The sequence below is a fragment of the Nyctibius grandis genome, chromosome 13 (genome assembly GCF_013368605.1).
Source record: "Nyctibius grandis isolate bNycGra1 chromosome 13, bNycGra1.pri, whole genome shotgun sequence".
Lineage (NCBI taxonomy): Eukaryota > Metazoa > Chordata > Aves > Nyctibiiformes > Nyctibiidae > Nyctibius > Nyctibius grandis.
Window position 1 is genome coordinate 1346854 of NC_090670.1, and position 18378 is coordinate 1365231.

General features: G+C 47.4%; 1 protein-coding gene across 5 annotated transcripts; it reads left to right on the forward strand.

Moving 5' to 3' along the window:
- The first annotated feature begins 20 nt into the window (after nucleotides 1-20).
- RAB41 (RAB41, member RAS oncogene family) lies at nucleotides 21-17460 on the forward strand. Of its 5 annotated transcripts, none has more exons than XM_068411764.1 (9): nucleotides 95-184; nucleotides 1626-1684; nucleotides 3748-3801; nucleotides 5906-6011; nucleotides 9441-9549; nucleotides 9817-9928; nucleotides 12920-13013; nucleotides 14766-14832; nucleotides 15221-17460. In XM_068411764.1, exons 2-9 carry the CDS (start codon nucleotides 1659-1661, stop codon nucleotides 15283-15285), a joined length of 633 nt encoding a protein of 210 aa, XP_068267865.1. In that variant the 5' UTR covers nucleotides 95-184; nucleotides 1626-1658; the 3' UTR covers nucleotides 15286-17460. The 5 variants fall into 5 exon arrangements, 4 of the variants coding, with proteins under 4 accessions (XP_068267863.1, XP_068267862.1, XP_068267865.1 ...); XM_068411765.1 differs by having other exon boundaries at nucleotides 9444-9549; XR_011049150.1 differs by lacking the exons at nucleotides 5906-6011; nucleotides 15221-17460 and adding an exon at nucleotides 12487-12580 and having other exon boundaries at nucleotides 21-184; nucleotides 9444-9549.
- The last annotated feature ends 918 nt before the right edge of the window (nucleotides 17461-18378 follow it).

Sequence of the window (18378 nt, forward strand, 5' to 3'; positions counted from 1 at the left end):
GTGACGCGCGACGCGGCGGGCGGGGCGGCGGCGGTGCCGGTGTGTGCGCGCGGCGGTGTCTCGTTCTCCTCAGTCACGGCTCCGGCCCGGCCTCCCCGCGCCGCCATGTCCGCGCCCGGCAGCGGCGGCGAGTTCGGGAACCCGCTGAGGAAGTTCAAGCTCGTCTTCCTGGGCGAGCAGAGCGGTGAGCGGGGGGCGGCGGCGGGGGGGGCCGCCGTGACGGGCCTTCCGCCGCGGGGGGGGCGGTGAGGGGCCCTTAGGGGCCCGAGGATCCGTTAAGGGCCGGGGGGTGGCGGTCTTGCGGCGGCGGAGGAACCGTTAAGGGCCTTTCTGTGCCCGGGGGGGAGGCGGGGACGAGCCGTCTTGGGCCCCCGCGGGGGGCGTCGGCCAGAGGCGGCCGCCCGAGGGAGGGGCGGCCCCGCCGCGGTCCGGCCTGGGGCCTCGGCGGGCGGCAGGCGCGGGCCTGGCTCCCCGTTACCGGCGGCCTGCATACCCGGTGGGCCGGGCCTGCTCCCGGGGCCGGCCGCAGCCGTGCTGCGGGGAGGCGCGGGGCCGGGCGGGCCTTGCCGGCGGCTGGGAGAAACGCGGAGGCTCTCGGGGTGCTGCTGCGCCCCGTGCCTCGGGCCGTGTCCGCCCGAGCGTGCGGCGTGTGCTGGGGAGAGAAAACAAACGGCAGAGCGGTGCTGATCGCCAGCGTGGCCGGTGCCTCCCTTACACCTTCATTTTTTTTTTTGTTTTACCGGGAAGTTGCCTCCCTCTGTACCCCTTCTCCCATAACATACGGATCAGTTGTATCTTGTGGTATTCTTTGCTGTATTACTCTCTAGATCTCCCACTGCTTACCTCCTCCTCGGTCCCAGAGCTGTAGATTTTGGAGGAATTTCTAGAAGTTGTCTGATTCCCCTCCCTTACCAGTTAAGCTAACTGCTGCTGACAGGCATTTGTCTAACTGGTTTTTAACCCTCTCCAATGTTCACAATTTCACAGGCAGTGTATTCCTTTTCCCTCTTCTCTTCCATCCATATCCTTTAAATTTTTCTTGGCTTCTCCAGCTTCCTGAGAGAGAATCAGAGATCTTATCTTTGCTTCCAGTTTCTTGTCAGTCCCGCCCTTTCTCTCTTGGTAATATTTGGAGACACACATTTAAAGTTTTGAAGCAAACCACCAAAGTTTACTCTATCTAAAATCTTCTTGAGGAAAGATATTAGTCTTGAATGTTGCTCTTCTATCCAGCTAGAGGCAGCTAAACAGTGTCCAGGCCATCCCACCTCTTGTTTTGGTGTTTGTGTCTGCAAGTCTAAGACTTGATGATTACATAAGTAGCAAAATATGAGTAATAAAGCAGATTTATTGCTTGCTTAAAGCAAACAAATAATTCTTTGTCATGTGCATCACAACGTACCTAATTTGAGGACCAAGTTTTCATCATGATTAATTTTTGACCTACTGAGATTGGTTTGGCTTAACATACTACTATCATGTTGTGAATTAATTTCCTAGCTGGGAAATATCCTTAGGTTGGCAACTTCATTCTGATGATCAGCGCTACCAGCGTGTCACTCCCAAAGCAGTGGTTATTTTTTTCCCCACTGCTGCTTGAAAGTAATTTTTTTCCTCTTTTGTAGTTGGGAAGACCTCTCTGATCACCAGGTTTATGTATGACAGTTTTGATAATACTTACCAGGTATGTGGTAGTATCTCTTTATTTTATTTTATTTTTTTATATATATATATGGGTAAATCTGTTCCCCGCTGTTAAAATGTAGCCTGTGAAAACTGTTAGGGGTAAGCACGTTTTTCCACGAGGTGTCAGTTCAATATCACATGTAAGGTTTTAATGTGCCTTGAAGTGGAGGTGAGACTTCATGATTAAGACCAAGCATCTAGTATGATGCCAAGAATTACAGCGTACAAAAAAGAAGCAGGATTTAGATCCTGTCTGGATATGTGAGAAGCCTTGAGGAAAACAGGGAGAAACGTTGGTTTATGGGGTTGGCTAACAGAGAAGACGATGGTCAGGATGCCTGAGGATGGGTATGGAAGTCTCAGGAAACAGAGAGAAAGAATAAGATATGAACATGGTTATGGTAGTTCTTGGTCTCTAGCATCTGAGCTGAGTGCATAGGTAGATCTACAAGAAGTCACCGTGGCATATTCTCTCTCTCAGTTAATTTTTATTATTGCTATTTATATTTTTAACTAAAACACTATAGATGGTAGAAAAAGCCAGGGAAATCGTGGCAGGGAAAGAGTAGGGTAGGGATGAAGGGGCTGCAGATGAAAAGATGTGGAAGAGGCTGAAGATTTCAGAAGTGTTAGGTGCAGTGAAAGCACTTAGTATTTCAAGGGAATACCAAGTATCTTTAAGGAAGTTGAGACTATGGTGTTCTCTTAATTCAGGCCAGAAAGCGTTACTGGTTTAGATTGGAGTAATTTTAAGCTGAAAAATGAAGATTGTTTTTTTTGAGGACAAGTCATTCACTGGAACTGGATCCTCTTGTGCTTTCTGTGTTTCTTTTACTGACTTCTGCAAGGTGCTCTCATGGATTTCTCTGCTTGTTGTAGTTGTTATAAACTGTGTCCTGGCTGCAGAAAACAGGACTCCCAGAAATAAATGCTACCTACAGAAACTGGCTGTTGTCTCTTCTAACGTTAAATGGTTCACGTTCTGATGGAGACCTTCCAGATCATGTTATGCTGCTTGTGCTTGTTAAGACTGGAGATAACCTGTCTAAAATACTAAAATCTGTTACACTGGTAGCCTGTCTCCTGTCTCCCAGGGTTATGATGGGCTAGGACATCTGCTTGATTTAAGTGCCTGGAGCACATCAACTTAGTAAATTACTTTAAGTGTCTTTGTACCGGAATTGCTGTACAGCAATGGAAACGTGAGTGGAAGGAGACTTACAGAAAGAACTGCCTGGGAAATGAAGCTTCTGAATCTCACTGGAAAGGAAGCACATTCTGAAATCACAGAATCAGCCAGGTTGGAAGAGCCCTCTGGGCTCATCGAGTCCAACCATTGCCCTGACACCACCACGGCAACTAGACCAGAGCACTAAGTGCCATGTCCAGTCTTTTCTTAAACCCCTCCAGAGATGGTGACTCCACCACCTCCCTGGGCAGCCCCTTCCAATGGCTAATGACCCTTGCTGAGAAGAAATGCTTCCTAATGTCCAGCCTGAACCTCCCCTGGCGAAGCTTGAGGCTGTGTCCTCTTCTCCTGTCGCTGGTTGCCTGGGAGAAGAGGCCGACTCCCACTGCGCTACAACCTCCCTTCAGGTAGTTGTAGACTGCACTAAGGTCACCTCTGAGCTTCCTCTTCTCCAGGCTAAACAAAGCCCCAAATAAACATTGCTTTTTAGCACTCAGCACAGTTGCCTGCAATTTGTATATGTAATTTGCTCCACCTTTTGATTATTTCTAATAACCAGACTGAATTGTGGTAGACCAGAAGGAGATGCCAGTTCAGGTGTGGTCTGCGTTAAGGTGCACGAATGTCTGAGGCTAAAATCTCTGCACAGACTCAGAGGTTCTTGTGCTGTTGAGAAGTGTTGGAAGAATGGTGTGATACGAAGGTGGTGCAGATATCCAGATTGCTTTGTTTTTATCCACTACATTGAAGGGCAATGACTTAAAACAGCTTAATTACAAGTTTGTGAACATTTCTGAGAGTTTGTATACAAAGATCTTGTTTGCAGATGCTGGAAGGCAAGCTGCAGCTACTAATGCTTTTCTTCTTTTCAGGCGACCATTGGAATTGATTTCCTGTCAAAAACAATGTATCTTGAAGATCGCACGGTAAGTGAGGCATCTGTGGGATAGCATGGCAACTGCAGTCACGGGAGCAGCAGCTGCTGTGCGTGCCGTTCCTCCCATGGCTGCTGCAATCCCACAGCAGCCTTCAGAGGGACGGCCTTTGTTGAATCAAATCGCTGACCCACTCTCCTGTTTCTGATACTTGGTAATACCTGATACCTCTAGAACAAAGTCAAAATCTTTCATGCAAAATTGGGGCAAGCTAACGTCCGTATCCCGGGCAATGGGCTGTCTGCTCTGTGTACCTTAGGCATAGTTTGGTCCCAGAATTTGCAGCTGTGCCTCCGGGATCGTCAGGATAAATGGGTCTGAGCAGACAGCGGGCAGTTCCAAGTCTTGAAGTCATTGATGGTTACCAGTGGTGGCACAGTTCCTCCTCGTCAGAAGGCTCCTTCTGTAACACAGTTCTTGCTTACTGTTAATAAAGCAATTTGGGATTTAGCTTGCATGAGATTCCTTTTTGCATAAAGAGATTCCTCACATCCCTCTCCTGCCTTTCAGTATTTGTCTTTTCATTCGTTCATGTTTTGCTAGTACTTGCCTTCTTGCTAGTTTTACTGCTGGCTGAGAAGTGTGAAACGGTTGGGGGGAGGAAGGGGCCAGTGGTGTGATGAAAATCCTTTGTGTTGCTTCTGAAGAGGTCTCAGCCCAGTGTGTGTGGTGAGCTTCTTGAGTGCTTCTCTGCCATCTTACCAGTGATTCAGTATTAGAAAAAGCCTTGGTTAATCTTCCTGTGGGAGAAACTACTTGGATAACATTCTTCAGTGGTGCTGGCAGTGGCAGAAGAATAAAAAGATCTTGGGAATGCTGCTTGACACCTGTGAAGGCAAGTTGGAATGCCTGTGTGCTGTTTTCAGCAGCGTAGTCTTGATTTCTTATGGTTGTGTAGGTCAGGATGTCATTCACCCGCTCGCCTGCTATCCAGAAAATACCCTTTTCTTTCCACTGTTAGCTTTCCTGATTATGTAGGTGGTCCACAGAGCCCATAAAGCCTGTTTAAATAGCAGAGAGGTGTTGAGTGTAGATAAGAGGAGGGAGAAATACAAGCACACCAGCTAGGAAAATTCAGACATTGAAATACCTTCTCAGATATGGCTAATGCTGTATTTTGCAATAGGCTTTGACTGCTGTGCTTTAAATGAGGAATGCCAAGCCTCTCACTGAGGCTTTGGCACATTTGATATGTCCTTACACCAGATAATATATCCTGAGCTTATACCCGTGCCAGATCACTCAGCTCTAAACGTGGCCTGGGTAGCATGTCCTGGCCAGCAGAAGGGACAGATGTATGTGGAGTTGGGATCTTCAGAACCATCTCCAGGAGCCTCCCGCAGAGGGCAGCTGTAAGTAGGCCATTTCTAGCACGTTGCCAGTGCACTGGGAGCTGTGGCACTAGGTGAACTGGGGCCATCCCCCCTCCCTCCCGTCAGGCTGACAGTACCATGTCACAGCTACAACCTCATTCTTCAAAGACAAGGTAGTATTTCCTCTGCTGTGTCTCGATATCTTCCCAGACTTGTTGGATTTAAGCCCAAGATAAGCCAGTCTAGAGGGTGTTTGCTGTCCTGGCTTGTACCCCACTACTATGTTTCAGTACTTGACATCAGGCTTTCCAGTGGGCTCACCAGCAGCGGGGTGGTGTAGTCCTTACGGGTAGGAGTAGCCCCATCCATCCAGCTGTAGGCTGCAGTTTGCTTGTGTGGCTGTTCTAGCCAGAGTCCTGACGTGGCAGGATGCGCTGAGGTACGTATGTGTATTTCCCTCATAGGCAGATGGTGTGGGAAGGTATTTTTTAGGGATAGCTTGCTTTTATGATTAAATGGAAGAACGTGTTCATATGTGTGAGTTATTGATGGGTCTGTGGAGGGAGGGAGGCTTCTCAGATGTGCTAGGCTGAGCGAGAATGCGCTTAGAAGTGCTGTTGGCTCTTTTCATATTTCTGTTCCGTTTTAACTTTCCTTTTGTTGCATTATTTTTGCCTTGCAATTTTTTTTATTTTTATTTTTATTTCACTTGAGTTTTGGTTTTGTTTTCCGTTTCCCTGCTCTTCCCCTTCCCTCTTCCCCTACACTTTTCCATTTCCCAGATCAGGCTGCAGCTGTGGGACACAGCCGGCCAGGAGAGGTTCCGCAGCCTCATTCCCAGCTACATCCGTGACTCTGCTGTGGCTGTCATTGTCTTTGACATCACAAGTAGGTATTGAGCCGGAGTGTCTGCAGGGCCCTTGCTTTTAACATGTACCTTTTATGCCTTGGAAGTGGTGGTGGTATCTGAAAGGAGCTAAGAGAGGCTGTCAGCCCCAGGACTGTAGGTGTTTCATGGGCAGAGGGAAAGCAGCTGAGAATCTTCCCCCACAACCAGTGGTAATTTCATCCCATAATTCAGAAACTGGGGAACTGGGAAACTCTGGTCTGCTCAAAGCTCAAACAATGGAAGTGATACCCAGAGGATGGGCAGGTAGGTGAACAGGGATTGTGGCTTCCCATGCATCTGTGCTGACTGGAATGAAAGGTGATTGGTAGCCTTTGGAAAGCTTTTTACTTTTTCTGGTTTGGGGTTTTCTTTTTAACCTCTAAATTAAATTTTTTTCCTCTCTGGATAACTACAGAGGTAATACAAGTAACAACTTCAGATGCAGAAGCAATGAAATACTGTCAGAGTAGTTAAAACAGTACAACACCCGTTTAAATAAAAGCTGTGTAGTGACTTACAAGGATTCCAAACTCCCATCTCATTGAAGAAGAGAGAGAGCGATTCATATGAGTAACCAGAGAGCTTTTGAAAGAGAAGAGATGTAACTACCATAATTTGTAAAGAATAAACAAGCTTCGAGGGAAATTCTTTACCACTCTTAGCATGAATGTTTTAGTATAGGATGGGAAGATATGAATACAATTATTTCATTATAACTCCTTGTTATAATTCCACTTGATCTGGCTTTTTTGATTAAGCTACAGTATCAGCATAAATATCTAGACAGGATTTATACCAGTGAGCCAACGCCACGTGGACAAGGTCTAAGTAAAGAACGTAGCACAGATGAAAATCCTCTGGCCCACCTTTATTCTGTCACAAACTCTGGTTTATAGTGAGGCTTTATGGACCAGGAGTTGATTTTGCTTTGGTTAAATGAAGTGCTTAACAAATAATAGACTTCTGTTAGGATTTATCTTACATATTGAGGGTAAATAATTACATGGTCTTTCTCCCAGTCCTGTAGCTGAAGTAGTTGACCCTGGGAGGATTTCTGGTTTGGTGCAAACTAATGTGAAAGTGTTTGGGGTTTGAGGAGTGCTGAGATGTGCGTGTGCTGACTTATGCTGGGAGCTCACCTAGGTGAGGCAGCGTGACAGGCTGGTAGGTTGGCATCGTTCCTGACTCTTGTGACAGGTACAGGATGCTGTTTATCCAGGCAGGTGGAAAAATCTTGCCAGTCTAGGCTGTTCTTAACAGCTTCCACATATGTAAAAATAATTAAGTGATAGCTGATCTCATCGTACTTGGGAAGTGGTCTGGGCTTTTCAGGTAATTTCATTTTTTTCTTGTTGCTGCTCTTTGTTCCATTCTTAGTGACCGAGGGGCTTTTAGTTTTCTTGTGTTATTGAAGGAACACGCTCAGGTACTTCTGAGGGCATGATGATGGTGAGCACTGGTGTGATGAGGAAAACACCATTTCCTTTACCGCTCTGAAGAGCTGTATATTTGCATTGTCCTTAGTGGTAAGTGTATTTGGGAACCTCACATAGTCTTCTGTAAGTTAATGCTGGTCATGGTAGTGTAAAATAGGGACAGCCCCATAGGACATACTTAAGGACCAGACAAGGTACTGTTTAAGAGAGGCTGGTTTAGTGCTTGGTTGAGGACCTTTGAACCTTCCAGACCGGTACGGTCATCAGCACACTGTCTGTTTGAGTGGGTTATTTATATTTTCTCTTCCCCTCCAAAATGGGTGCGCACAAACTTTGACTTCTAGAAATGAGAAGCCACAGAAATACTGCAGCTAGCTTTCTCGGGTCACTTCAGGGGTGCCTGCACGTGGTAGCTGCACACTAGCTCAAGGCCTTCTCTCAACTAGTGTTACACTTGACTACAAGATTACTGGGGCCAGTTCTTCCCCAGTTCTGTGGTACTTCCTCTAGTTGCCCTTTTGACTGTGAGTCTGAAGGTTGGAGTGTTTGAATCACCACCTTGGTAAACTTTCTGGGTGAATAGTCTGGTGTAGCAGCAATGTCTTGGGGACTACGTGGAAGCTTGTTGTGAAGTCCAGAAGCTGTCACTATCAATCTGATCTTCCAGCACTGGTGTAATATTGTCCAGGTGTTTGGAGTTTGTCACCCTGAGTGTCCTGGGGCACTGAGGAGTGCTGGCTTTTGCTATAGTAATCAAGACTGCCTTCAAAATGAAGCATGGGCTAATTGCTTTAACTGTAAGCCCTAATCTTCCTTAAGTCCCAGGGCATCAGATCTACGTACCCTGATGTAGACAGGGTGTTGTTTGTAGCCAGACACTTTGCAGACATGTGCTCTGTCCACCTTCTGTTTCTCTTCTAAACAAGCCAATTATTGCTCCTTCTGAAACTGCTTTCTCCCTTGTAGCCAGTCTCCTACAAGCTGCCTTAGTAACTGCTGTGCTGTGCCTAAACAGCTGCTCTCCCTCATTGCTGACCAAGTGGCTTTGGGAGCCCATCTAACCAATTCACGTAATTAAGCTGGGAACCAGTATCTGCCCTCCTGTGACACTCGTGCCTGTTCAGAATGCCAACAGCAACCTTGTTTTCTGGCAGCATAGCGCTACTTGCACAGCTAGCTGTGTGGGGTGGTGACTTGGAAGGAGATGGCATCGCTCCTAGTTGTGAACAGCTTTTGTTCAGCATTCACTGTGGTCGTTGGGCATGTTTGGACCATTGCTGGTTCAAATAGGCAGGTCCCAGGCCTTAGAGCTGTCATCTATACTAGGTCAGTTTGTGTTTGGACATAGCTGTGGTTCTGGAGATCAAACTGCACCTCTCACAGCGTTTGTGCTTGTTTTTGACTCCTGTGCTTACCAGAAAGGGAGGACCCAATGCCCTTTGTGTCACGTGAAGCCTGCAGCGTGTAGCATTTGCTTTTGTTTCTGCTGGACCTTAACTTATTGATTGCCTTAATCGTGCATGAAAATCCCCGTGGCCAGCTTCTGGATGCTTGATGCTGGAGAAAGGATGCTGTTTTACAACGTGGTGTCTGGGCTGAGGGAATTGCATGTCTGTCATGTGGGAATTGCCCAGAAAGCTTTGATCTGAGATGCTCTAGGCTAGGAGTCCCATGGAGACCCCACACATAATCCTGGCGAGACCAGGAAGAACAGCTACCGCTATCAGCAATGAGGTAGTAGCCGTAACCCAGAGCTCTTTGGGAACAGCAGACTCTAGGCAAGCAAAGGAGGTAATTAAAGCACGTTATCTACAGAGTCAGAAAAGCCAATTTCTGTGTTGTTTGGATATTTGGGGCAAGATTACAAGGTCAACCTCAGCTTCTCAGACTGAGCTGCATACGGTTAATTCTAGAAATGGCCTTTTCTCTAAAGGACAGTTTCCTCCTTTCTTTTCTCTCTTGCTCTCTCTGCTCTCCCTGGCCTGGTACCAGCAGGTTCGGCTGCAGCTTTGGGACACAGCAGGCCAGGAGCGGTTCCGCAGTCTCATTCCCAGCTACATCCGCGACTCCACCATTGCTGTGGTAGTCTATGACATTACAAGTGAGTGATGCTTTAGTGTCTCGTTATTTGAAATACTACACGTAAGCAGAACTAATATCTTACAACCAGAAGTTCTGCAAAAAAGATGATTAACATTAGAAATGGTTTTCCCCCCACCTTGTTTTTCTGTCTAAGCGGGAAACAATTTATGGGTCGTTTACATGTGGTGTGGGGAGATTTGGGGAAGCACCTGAGTACAGGCATAGCATTCTGCCTCTCTGATAACAAGTTTTATCCTCAGCACTCACATTTGATTCTTCCCTACAGACTTGAACTCTTTCCAGCAAACCTCCAAGTGGATTGATGACGTTCGGACAGAGAGAGGAAGCGATGTCATCATCATGTTGGTGGGGAACAAAACTGACCTGGCAGACAAGAGGTAATGGAGGGGAGCGGGTGGCCTCGCTGCCAAGTCAAAGCAAGGAGCTGGCTAACTAGTCTGTCCTCAGAACAATTGTTGATTTTTAAATGAAGCGTAAATAGCTTGTTGTGAAATTCAGATTTCTGTTTTCAGCATATGCAAAGTTATTCCCTTTTGCTAGTCTGCAAATAGTTTTGGTTAAAACAAACCCACCTAAAAAAATTCATTTTACTTAAATTATCTTTACACCATGTTTCTCAATAGTGTATTTTGTCTGATTTTTCTTTCATGCTGAGATCAAGCCAAAAAGGTGTCTTGTAAAAGCAAGATCTGCCTTTTTTCAGTAGTCTGATTTACATGACTCTTTCTGCATGTGCAACTCTAAGTTCATAGTAAAGTTTCTTCTTGTTACAGGATGGAGCATGAGCTTTTACAGCGTCAGTCTAAAAGGTTTCCCTCTGAGCCTAAATTTCATGTCGTACATAACGCAAACTGTGCTGTTGTGGATGTGTGAGGGGAAACTAGATTAGCAAAAGCAGACTTCCCTAGAGACATAAAAAGTTAATTAGACTCTTAAAATCGCAGGGACTTAATGTTTTGGGACACAGCATAAAGCATTTTGCTTTCAAAACTCAATCCTACAACGCCACTTCAGCCAACATAACCAAGGTAACAGCATCTTGGAAGACCACAGAATTGTGCTTTTGCATTTCTATATCAAATTCTTCTCTTGATTTAGCAAAAATGTTGTGTAATGTTTTCAGAGATTTTCATTCTTTATGAAGACATCAGAAACAGTGTAGATAAGGAAGGATTTTTATTTTGATGGTTAGTGTCAGTAGTAGGATGGAGTAAGCCATGCAGTTCCTTACAGTCCCAATATAAACTGAAACATCTTCACATATACCAGGTATTCTAAAATGTGTGCTTCCTATGTCATAGGACATATGAAGTATTGAAATGATGGGGAATTTTTATCTGATGCAAAAGAAGGCATCTCAGAAAGGCAGAACTGGGAGACACCTGGATGTCACAGTGAAATGAGGTCTCATAAAATCAAACCCTTATCCCTTGGCTGTTCATGAGACACTTCTGATCCAAGGAGAACAGCTTGAAAAGCCTTACAAGTGGAACAGTGATTTTTCTCAGAAAAATCTTGCACTGTGATCTGAACTGCCTGTTTGCTCTGTTTTTTGGCATGGTGGGACAAATAGGGATCTGACTGTTTCAGTGTTGGATGCATTTTAAATTCTAAACCTTGCTTGGCTCACTCCTGCGGTGTACGTATTGCTTCAGAATGTGTTGTGATGTGATTTTTTCCCTTGTGGTTTTGGTGGTGTTGAGACAATAGCCAGCATCCCTGGCTGCACAAGCATCAGGAGATGCTTTTTGCCCTGTGTCCCTGTTCAAGTCACTGTTAGTTTTTAGTTTATGCCTAGGAGGAGAAGCATAAATAGTTCTAATACCAGCAGGCGGTTTGAGTCGGTGGGGAACAGGGTACAGTTAGGCTCCAGCTGGGCACTGTGTGGGCTTTGTGCTGATGGTTCTTACAGAAGTGTGTTCTGTGTCCTCCACTCAGACCACCTTAGTCTTGACAACTGCTGGCTTTTTCCATGTCCAGTGGGAGGCCATTCTGAGTGTCCTGTGCCTGTGGAAATGTTGGTAAAACTTGGTGCTCAGAGCTTCAGAAATTTGATAAAAATGTGTATAGCTGATTTGGATGAAGAATTCCAGGTGGTAAGACCTCAGGTCAGTCTGGTCTCTGAAGTCAGCTTACCAAAGCAACTGAGACAGATCTGATGTGTTATACTTGAGCCAGTCCTGGATGTTGACCACTTAGTATCTCTTATGCTCTCCTGGGAGCTAGAAGTAACTGCAGCTCCCTAACTGAATAATCTGGCGTTTAGATTTCCGATTTCTATCAAAATCCAATTTCATGTGGAACTGGAAAACCCAATGGGATAATTTCTGCCTTGGATTATTTCCTGATAGTACGTAAGCGAAGTAGAGTGTGTGTGCAGGACAGCTGGCCCAGCACTGCCTGGAGAATTAGAAATAGCAGAAAATTGTTTGAAACATAGCTACAGTTGAAGTTCATGGAGCACTGGAAATTCTTATTTTAGAAGTGTGATGTAAGTGACAGTAGTCCTGGTCTAGGCTAGATTTTAGAATGATGGTGTATATCCAGGTATCAGTAAAAGGAGCTGCCTTACCTTTCTTTTAAAAGGAAGTTAGATTTGTGTTGGGCTGAAATACGGGGCCTTTGAAGGCTGGACAAAGGCACAGTGTCAGTCTGAGCTTGGTCACATTTTTTGAACTAGAATACAGCGTACTGGAAGCCATTCATCCTATGGTAGAAACCCAGTGATGATGCAAGTTAAGTTCTGAGGCCAAAAAGCTGAACTAAAAATAGCCCTGTTCTTTCCTGGTGCAGCCTGTGAAGTTTTTCTTTGCTGTTAATGTTGCTTCAGTCGGTGGCTGTTTTTTTTTTTTCTGCAGTTTTCTTTTTATCATTTTTGGACTGTTTTCTTTTGTTTTTGGTTTTTCTTTTCTGTGATTTGTTCTCATTGCTGTAGACAGGTTTCTATAGAGGAGGGTGAGAGAAAAGCCCAGGAACTGACTATGATGTGTATTGAAACCAGTGCTAAAGCAGGATATAATGTGGAACAGGTATGTAGAGGGTGTTGGTCAGAGATGCATTTGCAGGTGCTTGTTCACAAGCAGCAGCCTGGCACTTGCTGTTGCACTGTACTTGCTGCTGGAGCCTTTCTGAAATCTTTCTGTAACCTTCTGTTCCCTGGGTAACTTACCTGAAGTTGTTTTATCCTTAGCTGGAGGACCTGGGGGTCTTAAAGACTGAGAGGTCCTGAGGTCTCCACTGGTGGACTATGCACTCTTGGAAGGGGTGGTGAGGTGGCCCTCCGCTGAAGAGCGTCTCGGTCACAGACATCTCTAACTCTTCTTGTCCTTCCTTTCTGTCTTTCTGCTTCTGTTTGCACCTTTGTCCAGGCAAATCACTACAGAAGAAGGTGAACAAAGAGCCAAAGAGCTGAACGTGATGTTCATTGAGACCAGTGCAAAGACTGGATACAATGTGAAACAGGTAGATCAACGTTCTGTCCTAAAGACAGGAAAAATCTGTACTTTACTGCTCTGTGTGTCTGTGCTTCTCCTTGGGGGTCGTGTTCCATCAGATATTTGCTTGTATTGTTTAATGTCAAGCCCTGAAATGCTTCTTGCCCAATGATTGCTGCTGCTTTATCTAGTGGAAGCTCCTTTCCTGTCAAGTCAATGATTCCCTGTTAAAGCTGTCTAAAACCAGAACGTGCTGAGGGATGGGAGTGGCACTACTTTGTGCAGCCACTCAAACATCAGTTTGTATGTTCCCTTTGCTTTTGTTAACAGTTAATGCACTGTTTTTTAAAAAAGTGTTGACATCAGTTGGACAATTGCTTATGCTGATGCACTAGGGTAGAAGTTCCTGCTTCTGTTTGCGAGCTGCAGAGGAAAATCTTGGAATAGTTGAGGTTGGAAGGGATCTCTGGAGATTGTCTACTCCAACCCTGTGCTCAGAGCAGGCTGCCCAGAACTGCCTCCAGTTGTGCTTTGAATATCTCAAAGGATAGAGACTCCATCTCTCCAGGCAGCCTGTCACAGTGTCTATCTGTACAGTAAAAAAACCTGTAAATTTTTTCTTACTTTTAAACAGAATTTCTTGTATTTCAGTTTGTGCCCGTTGCCTCTTGCTATAAGCTTGTGATCCCACTCTCCACTAGTTCAGGAATTGTTCTGAAGCGTGACAGAGCTTGGGGAGTCAGGTAGCCGTAAGGTCCAGGGGCCTGCAGGGAGTGTGAGTACTGCTGGTGTCAGCTGGGAAACATACTGGTTTGCTGCCCACCAGCTGGTTAGGAGAACCTGACAATGGGATTAGGAGACTTTGGTTGTGTTTCTTTGGGCTGTTCTGGTTTGAATCCACTTTAGTCTTTGGTTCTGACTTACTTTATTTGCCAAGAGGGTGTTTGCAGTGAGAACTGCTGTGACCAAAAGGATACTAACTGCAGCACCTTGCTGGTACCTCAGTGGCTTGATGTTCCAAGTAACACAATTTGGAGGGGTGGATGAGAAGCCCCTGCCAAGCTACTGTGACAAAAATCATCCTTAGCTGGTGATTCCTCTAGTTCTTTCTGCAGCACTCATCACCAGAGTGCCTAGCAGTGTCTGCACTGTGTGAGCTGCTGCATTAGTGTCAGCAGGAGGAGCTCCAAGCAGTGACTTGAAAAATTATGGAAAACCATTTTCTTTTTTTTTTTTTATGGGGGTATGATAGTCCTTCCCAGCTCTAGCACATCCTTAATAGCTTAAATACAGCTCACTTGAGCCAGAAATGGCTGTTCTGCAGCAGGACTGAACTGAAAGGGTGGGCTGTAAAACCTCAGTTATTCCACAGACTTTTTAAACCTTCAGTCTTGCGAGGCTGCTGCTCAGAAGCCTGGAGTTGTGCACTGTGACATTGCTGTGTGCAAAAGCAGCTGAGGCTGGACGTGGTAGGTGACATGCTTACTGAGTGCAGGAGGCAGTTCTGTGAGTCCCTGAAGAACTGTTACTAATTAATTCCCTGTTCTATTCAAGTAGAAACAGGTAAAATAAAACTGTTTTGTAGGCATTGAGTAGCTTGTTTAATAAACCTGTTGTATTTCTTACGTAAAATTCTTGTGGCATTTGTTGATGGTTGCTTGCTAAAGTACCCACGTAACAAATTTGTACAGTTTGGACTCTAAGATCTGCTCTGAAGCAATGTTTTTTAACATGCATTTTTTCTGACGAGCCTTCAGCTTTACCTCTTGCTGCTTTTCAGCTTTTCCGTCGTGTGGCTGCTGCCTTACCTGGGATGGACAGCACACCAGAGAAGAGCAAAGAAGACAGTATCCTTGTTTTCTCATCAGTAACTTTTCCTGTTCTCAGGAATGTACCCAACTACTTGTAATGACAAGCACAGGTTTTGCTTTCTGCAGTTAAGCTTAGGATAAAATTTGCATAGTTTTAAAATACCGTAATCTTTTCCTCTGTGCACAGGGCTGTCTTGTGTGCAGACCTGTCCACTTGGGCTCAATCCTCTAAGTGGTCTTGGCATACCCAGTCCACTGGTTTTGCAGTTAATCCTGTTCAGGCGGGGTATGTTCTGCTCTGCTAAAGCACCTGCCCTTATCCAGAAGGGACAGCTAACAATGTTTTCAGATATTGATCCCTTTTCTGTTCTTGCCTCCTTGTTTTCCCTTGAGCCGGGTGATTTCCTTAACTTGTCTCCTGCAGTGATTGACATCAAACTAGAGAAGCCTCCTGAGCAGCCAGTAACGGAGAGCGGGTGCTCCTGCTAACAGGCCCGTTCTGTAGCAGCACATTCCCCAACCGGCCAGGCTCACTGAAGAACATCACCGCTCATTGGCTAGCAACCCTACTTTGTGGGCTGGAAAACCAACCTACTAAGCGAGCCAACTCCCTGTTTACTGGTGGGGAGCAGCCCTGGCCGCCCCTCTTACTGCATGGTATGAGCCCCGAGTGCAGAATGAGTGTCCTGTCTTTTCTTTCTTTCTTTTTCTGTTGTTGCACTTTGGCACTGTGGTGCCCTTTACACTCTTTCTCTTCCTCTCCTTCTCCCCCTCTTCCCCACCTTGAGCCTGTCTGCTCAGATGTATCTTGTAAATGCAATGGAAAAGCCACCAAGTTAGGGAAGACAAAACTAAAGCTTGGGGGTGGCCTTGCCACCTTCCTTACTGCCTTGCATCTTACCTATTCCCTGTCCACTCCAGCCCTGTCTTTGTCCTGCATCCCCTCTTCCTCTGTTGAAAGGCTGCTCCTTTTCAACCACCCACTTTGACTTGGCCTTGCCTTTTTGGACAATACAGGTTATCTGTTTCTAGGCTTTTGCTGCCTGCAGGGCACACACAAGGGTAGCTCCTCAGTTTCTCCTTTCTGTGGATGATCTTGGCTAACTCTTGCTCACGACTTCTGAGTTTTGCCCCTGGTGTTACACACAGCACTGGAAACCCCCAGACTCTGATAGCTTTGGCCTTGTTGCTCCCGTTTGTGTAGCAGAGACATCCCACAGACTGCTCTCCTCAGCTGGAACGTCTTCCCACCCGGAGGACGGTGGTGCTCGGTGAGTGTTGGCTGTCAGGTGTGGGGAAGGAAGAGGGTACAGAGGCTTTGCAGCGTGAGGCTGGGTGGGGAGAGATCCTCACGGTGGTTGTAGAGACCTGGGGCCTGTCTGTCAACAGTGAAAGCAAACGGTTACCTGGAGTCCAATACCTGCCCTGGGAGTCATGGGCGCTGCGCAGGCTCCTTTCCTGGTCTGTTCTCCTCTTCCTTGTCGCATAGACTGGGAGCTGCTTCACGCAGAGCAGGAGGGCTACAGCAGATGGAAGGCCAGCAATAGCTGTTCTACTCTCCTACCTAGGTTGCTGCTTGGTGAAATCGTACGTAGCTACTTCTGCCTTTGTGGTAGACTTCTGGGGGATGGGACTAGGAGCCATTTCACTTTTGGGGTAGTCTTAAGCTGCAGCATTGCCAAAGCTGAGCTTAGCAGTGGCAGGGATTTATTGTCAGACCTGGGTAGAGGAATGGATGCTGCTGAAGTGAATTTTGGTGTCGCTTCTCGACCTTGGAGGCTGGGAAATACATCCTCTTCCCCCTGCCACTGGTTTCTAATTACATTAATAGAGCTTTCCAGAGACTTTTACTGGGGGTTTTAATCGATCTGTGCTAACCAGAAGTCTGTAGGTTTGTTGACAGCGAGGAGAAACAGTCGGATGGCTGGAAGCCATTCACTGTTATTCTCATCCCCTGGCCTATGTCACGCTGACGGGGGGAAGCCAGCAGGCAGGAGAGCGAGTGACCCCAGCGTGGCGGGTGGGGACAGCAGCCTTTGGCGGAGTTAGTGGCGCTCCCCTGGCAGGATGCCCCTCGGTCACTGACACAGCGGGTGCACTCTGAAGCCTGGGGGCCATCAAAGAAGGGGACGGGGCAGCCTCGGAGCGGGAGCTGGCAGTCGCCACGTTGGCTTCCTGGCAGCAAGTCACCTCGCTGCCGGTGACTGACCTTTTGTTGTTCCCCAGAGCCCTGTCCCTTCCCCTCCCGGTGAGCTGGCCTGCAGGAGGAAGCTGGGATGTTGTTTCCCGTGTCACTGGAGTGTCCCCCTCCTCTGTACATACCCCTGTCGTGTGGGAATTGCTGATGTTTGTCGGTGTGTCCGTGTCTGCCGTAGAACAGGTTTCGCTGTCCCCTTCTCACAGGCAGGTGTGCGCTGCTCTGCTGTCGTGTTGTTCTGAGTCACGGACCCGGGGGTGGGAGGGGGGAGACCCTAAGTAACGGGGGGGGTAACTAGTGAAATAAAATAGTTCACTTCCCACTGTCTTCTCTATGGATGTGTATAATATTGAGTGTGTGTCTGGCCCTGCTGTCTCCTAGCTGTTAGCCAAGTGTGACTATTAATATGAGTATGGACTGTCTGACCACAGCCGTGTATCACACTAAATAAAGATATTTCACCAACACCCGCGCTGTCCTGCTGCCCCAGAGGGGCCTTGGGCTCCCTCTGCTTGTTTTACTCCTTGGTTTGAGCAGTCTGCCCTGCGTAGGGTGGGGTTTGCCCTGGGAGGGCAGCGGGAGGCCGGGCTGGGTCACACTGCCTCCCCTCAGCAGTGTCCTCCTGTCCTGGAGGGCCGAGGGGGTGTCACAACCCGGGGGCACTGCAGGAACGCTGGTGGCCCCAGCTCCTCTCTCGGGTGTGTGACGGCATCCCCCTTCCTCCTCTTGGGGTGCGAGGTGTTTTGGGAAGCCAAAGGCCGTGCTGGCCACAGGGGACCCCCCTCCCACAGGGGAGGGGTGCAGGGGGTGGGGTGGGACAGCCTGTCCTGAGCCATCAGTGCTCCCCACAGTGCCCCATCGACATCCCGGTGGAGACGGCGTACGATGATGTTGAGTATCGATGGAAGTGGGACACCAACGTCACCGACACGCATGATGTCACCCAGGCGGCTGCCAATGCTGATGTGGGCTACTGTGGCTGTGAGTGGGGGCCAGAGGCCCGAGGGGGACAGGGGTGGGACTGGCTGGCTTCCACCGAGGTCTTGGCTTGTGTTAAACACAGACGCCACCATGTCCAGGCGGGAGGGAGGTGTGTGGGGTACAGGACACCCCTTGGGACCTCTGCTACAAGAGGGAGGTGGCACCAGTGGGGCTGGGAAGGGGTAGGGTGGGTGCTGCTTGGCGGAGACAGCGAGATCATGAAGTGAACTACATCCCTGGAGTGGCTGCATGGCCATGCGGACCCCAGGCGCTGCTCAGGCAGGTGGGACAACTTCCTCTCCTCCTTGCTCAGGGTGGTGCTCAAGGCCCTTAAAGAACAGGGATGTGGTGACACTGTGATCCTGGCAGGTCGAGGATGGGTATCACAGAATCACAGAATCACT

Bases quoted from the DNA above. Each gene is read 5' to 3' on its own strand.
- RAB41 (XM_068411762.1), top strand. From the start codon at position 106: ATGTCCGCGCCCGGCAGCGGCGGCGAGTTCGGGAACCCGCTGAGGAAG. The intron at 3,802-5,905 runs GTAAGTGAGGCA...TCCATTTCCCAG, and splicing joins TGTATCTTGAAGATCGCACG to ATCAGGCTGCAGCTGTGGGA. The intron at 9,929-12,919 runs GTAATGGAGGGG...ACCTTTGTCCAG, and splicing joins ACTGACCTGGCAGACAAGAG to GCAAATCACTACAGAAGAAG.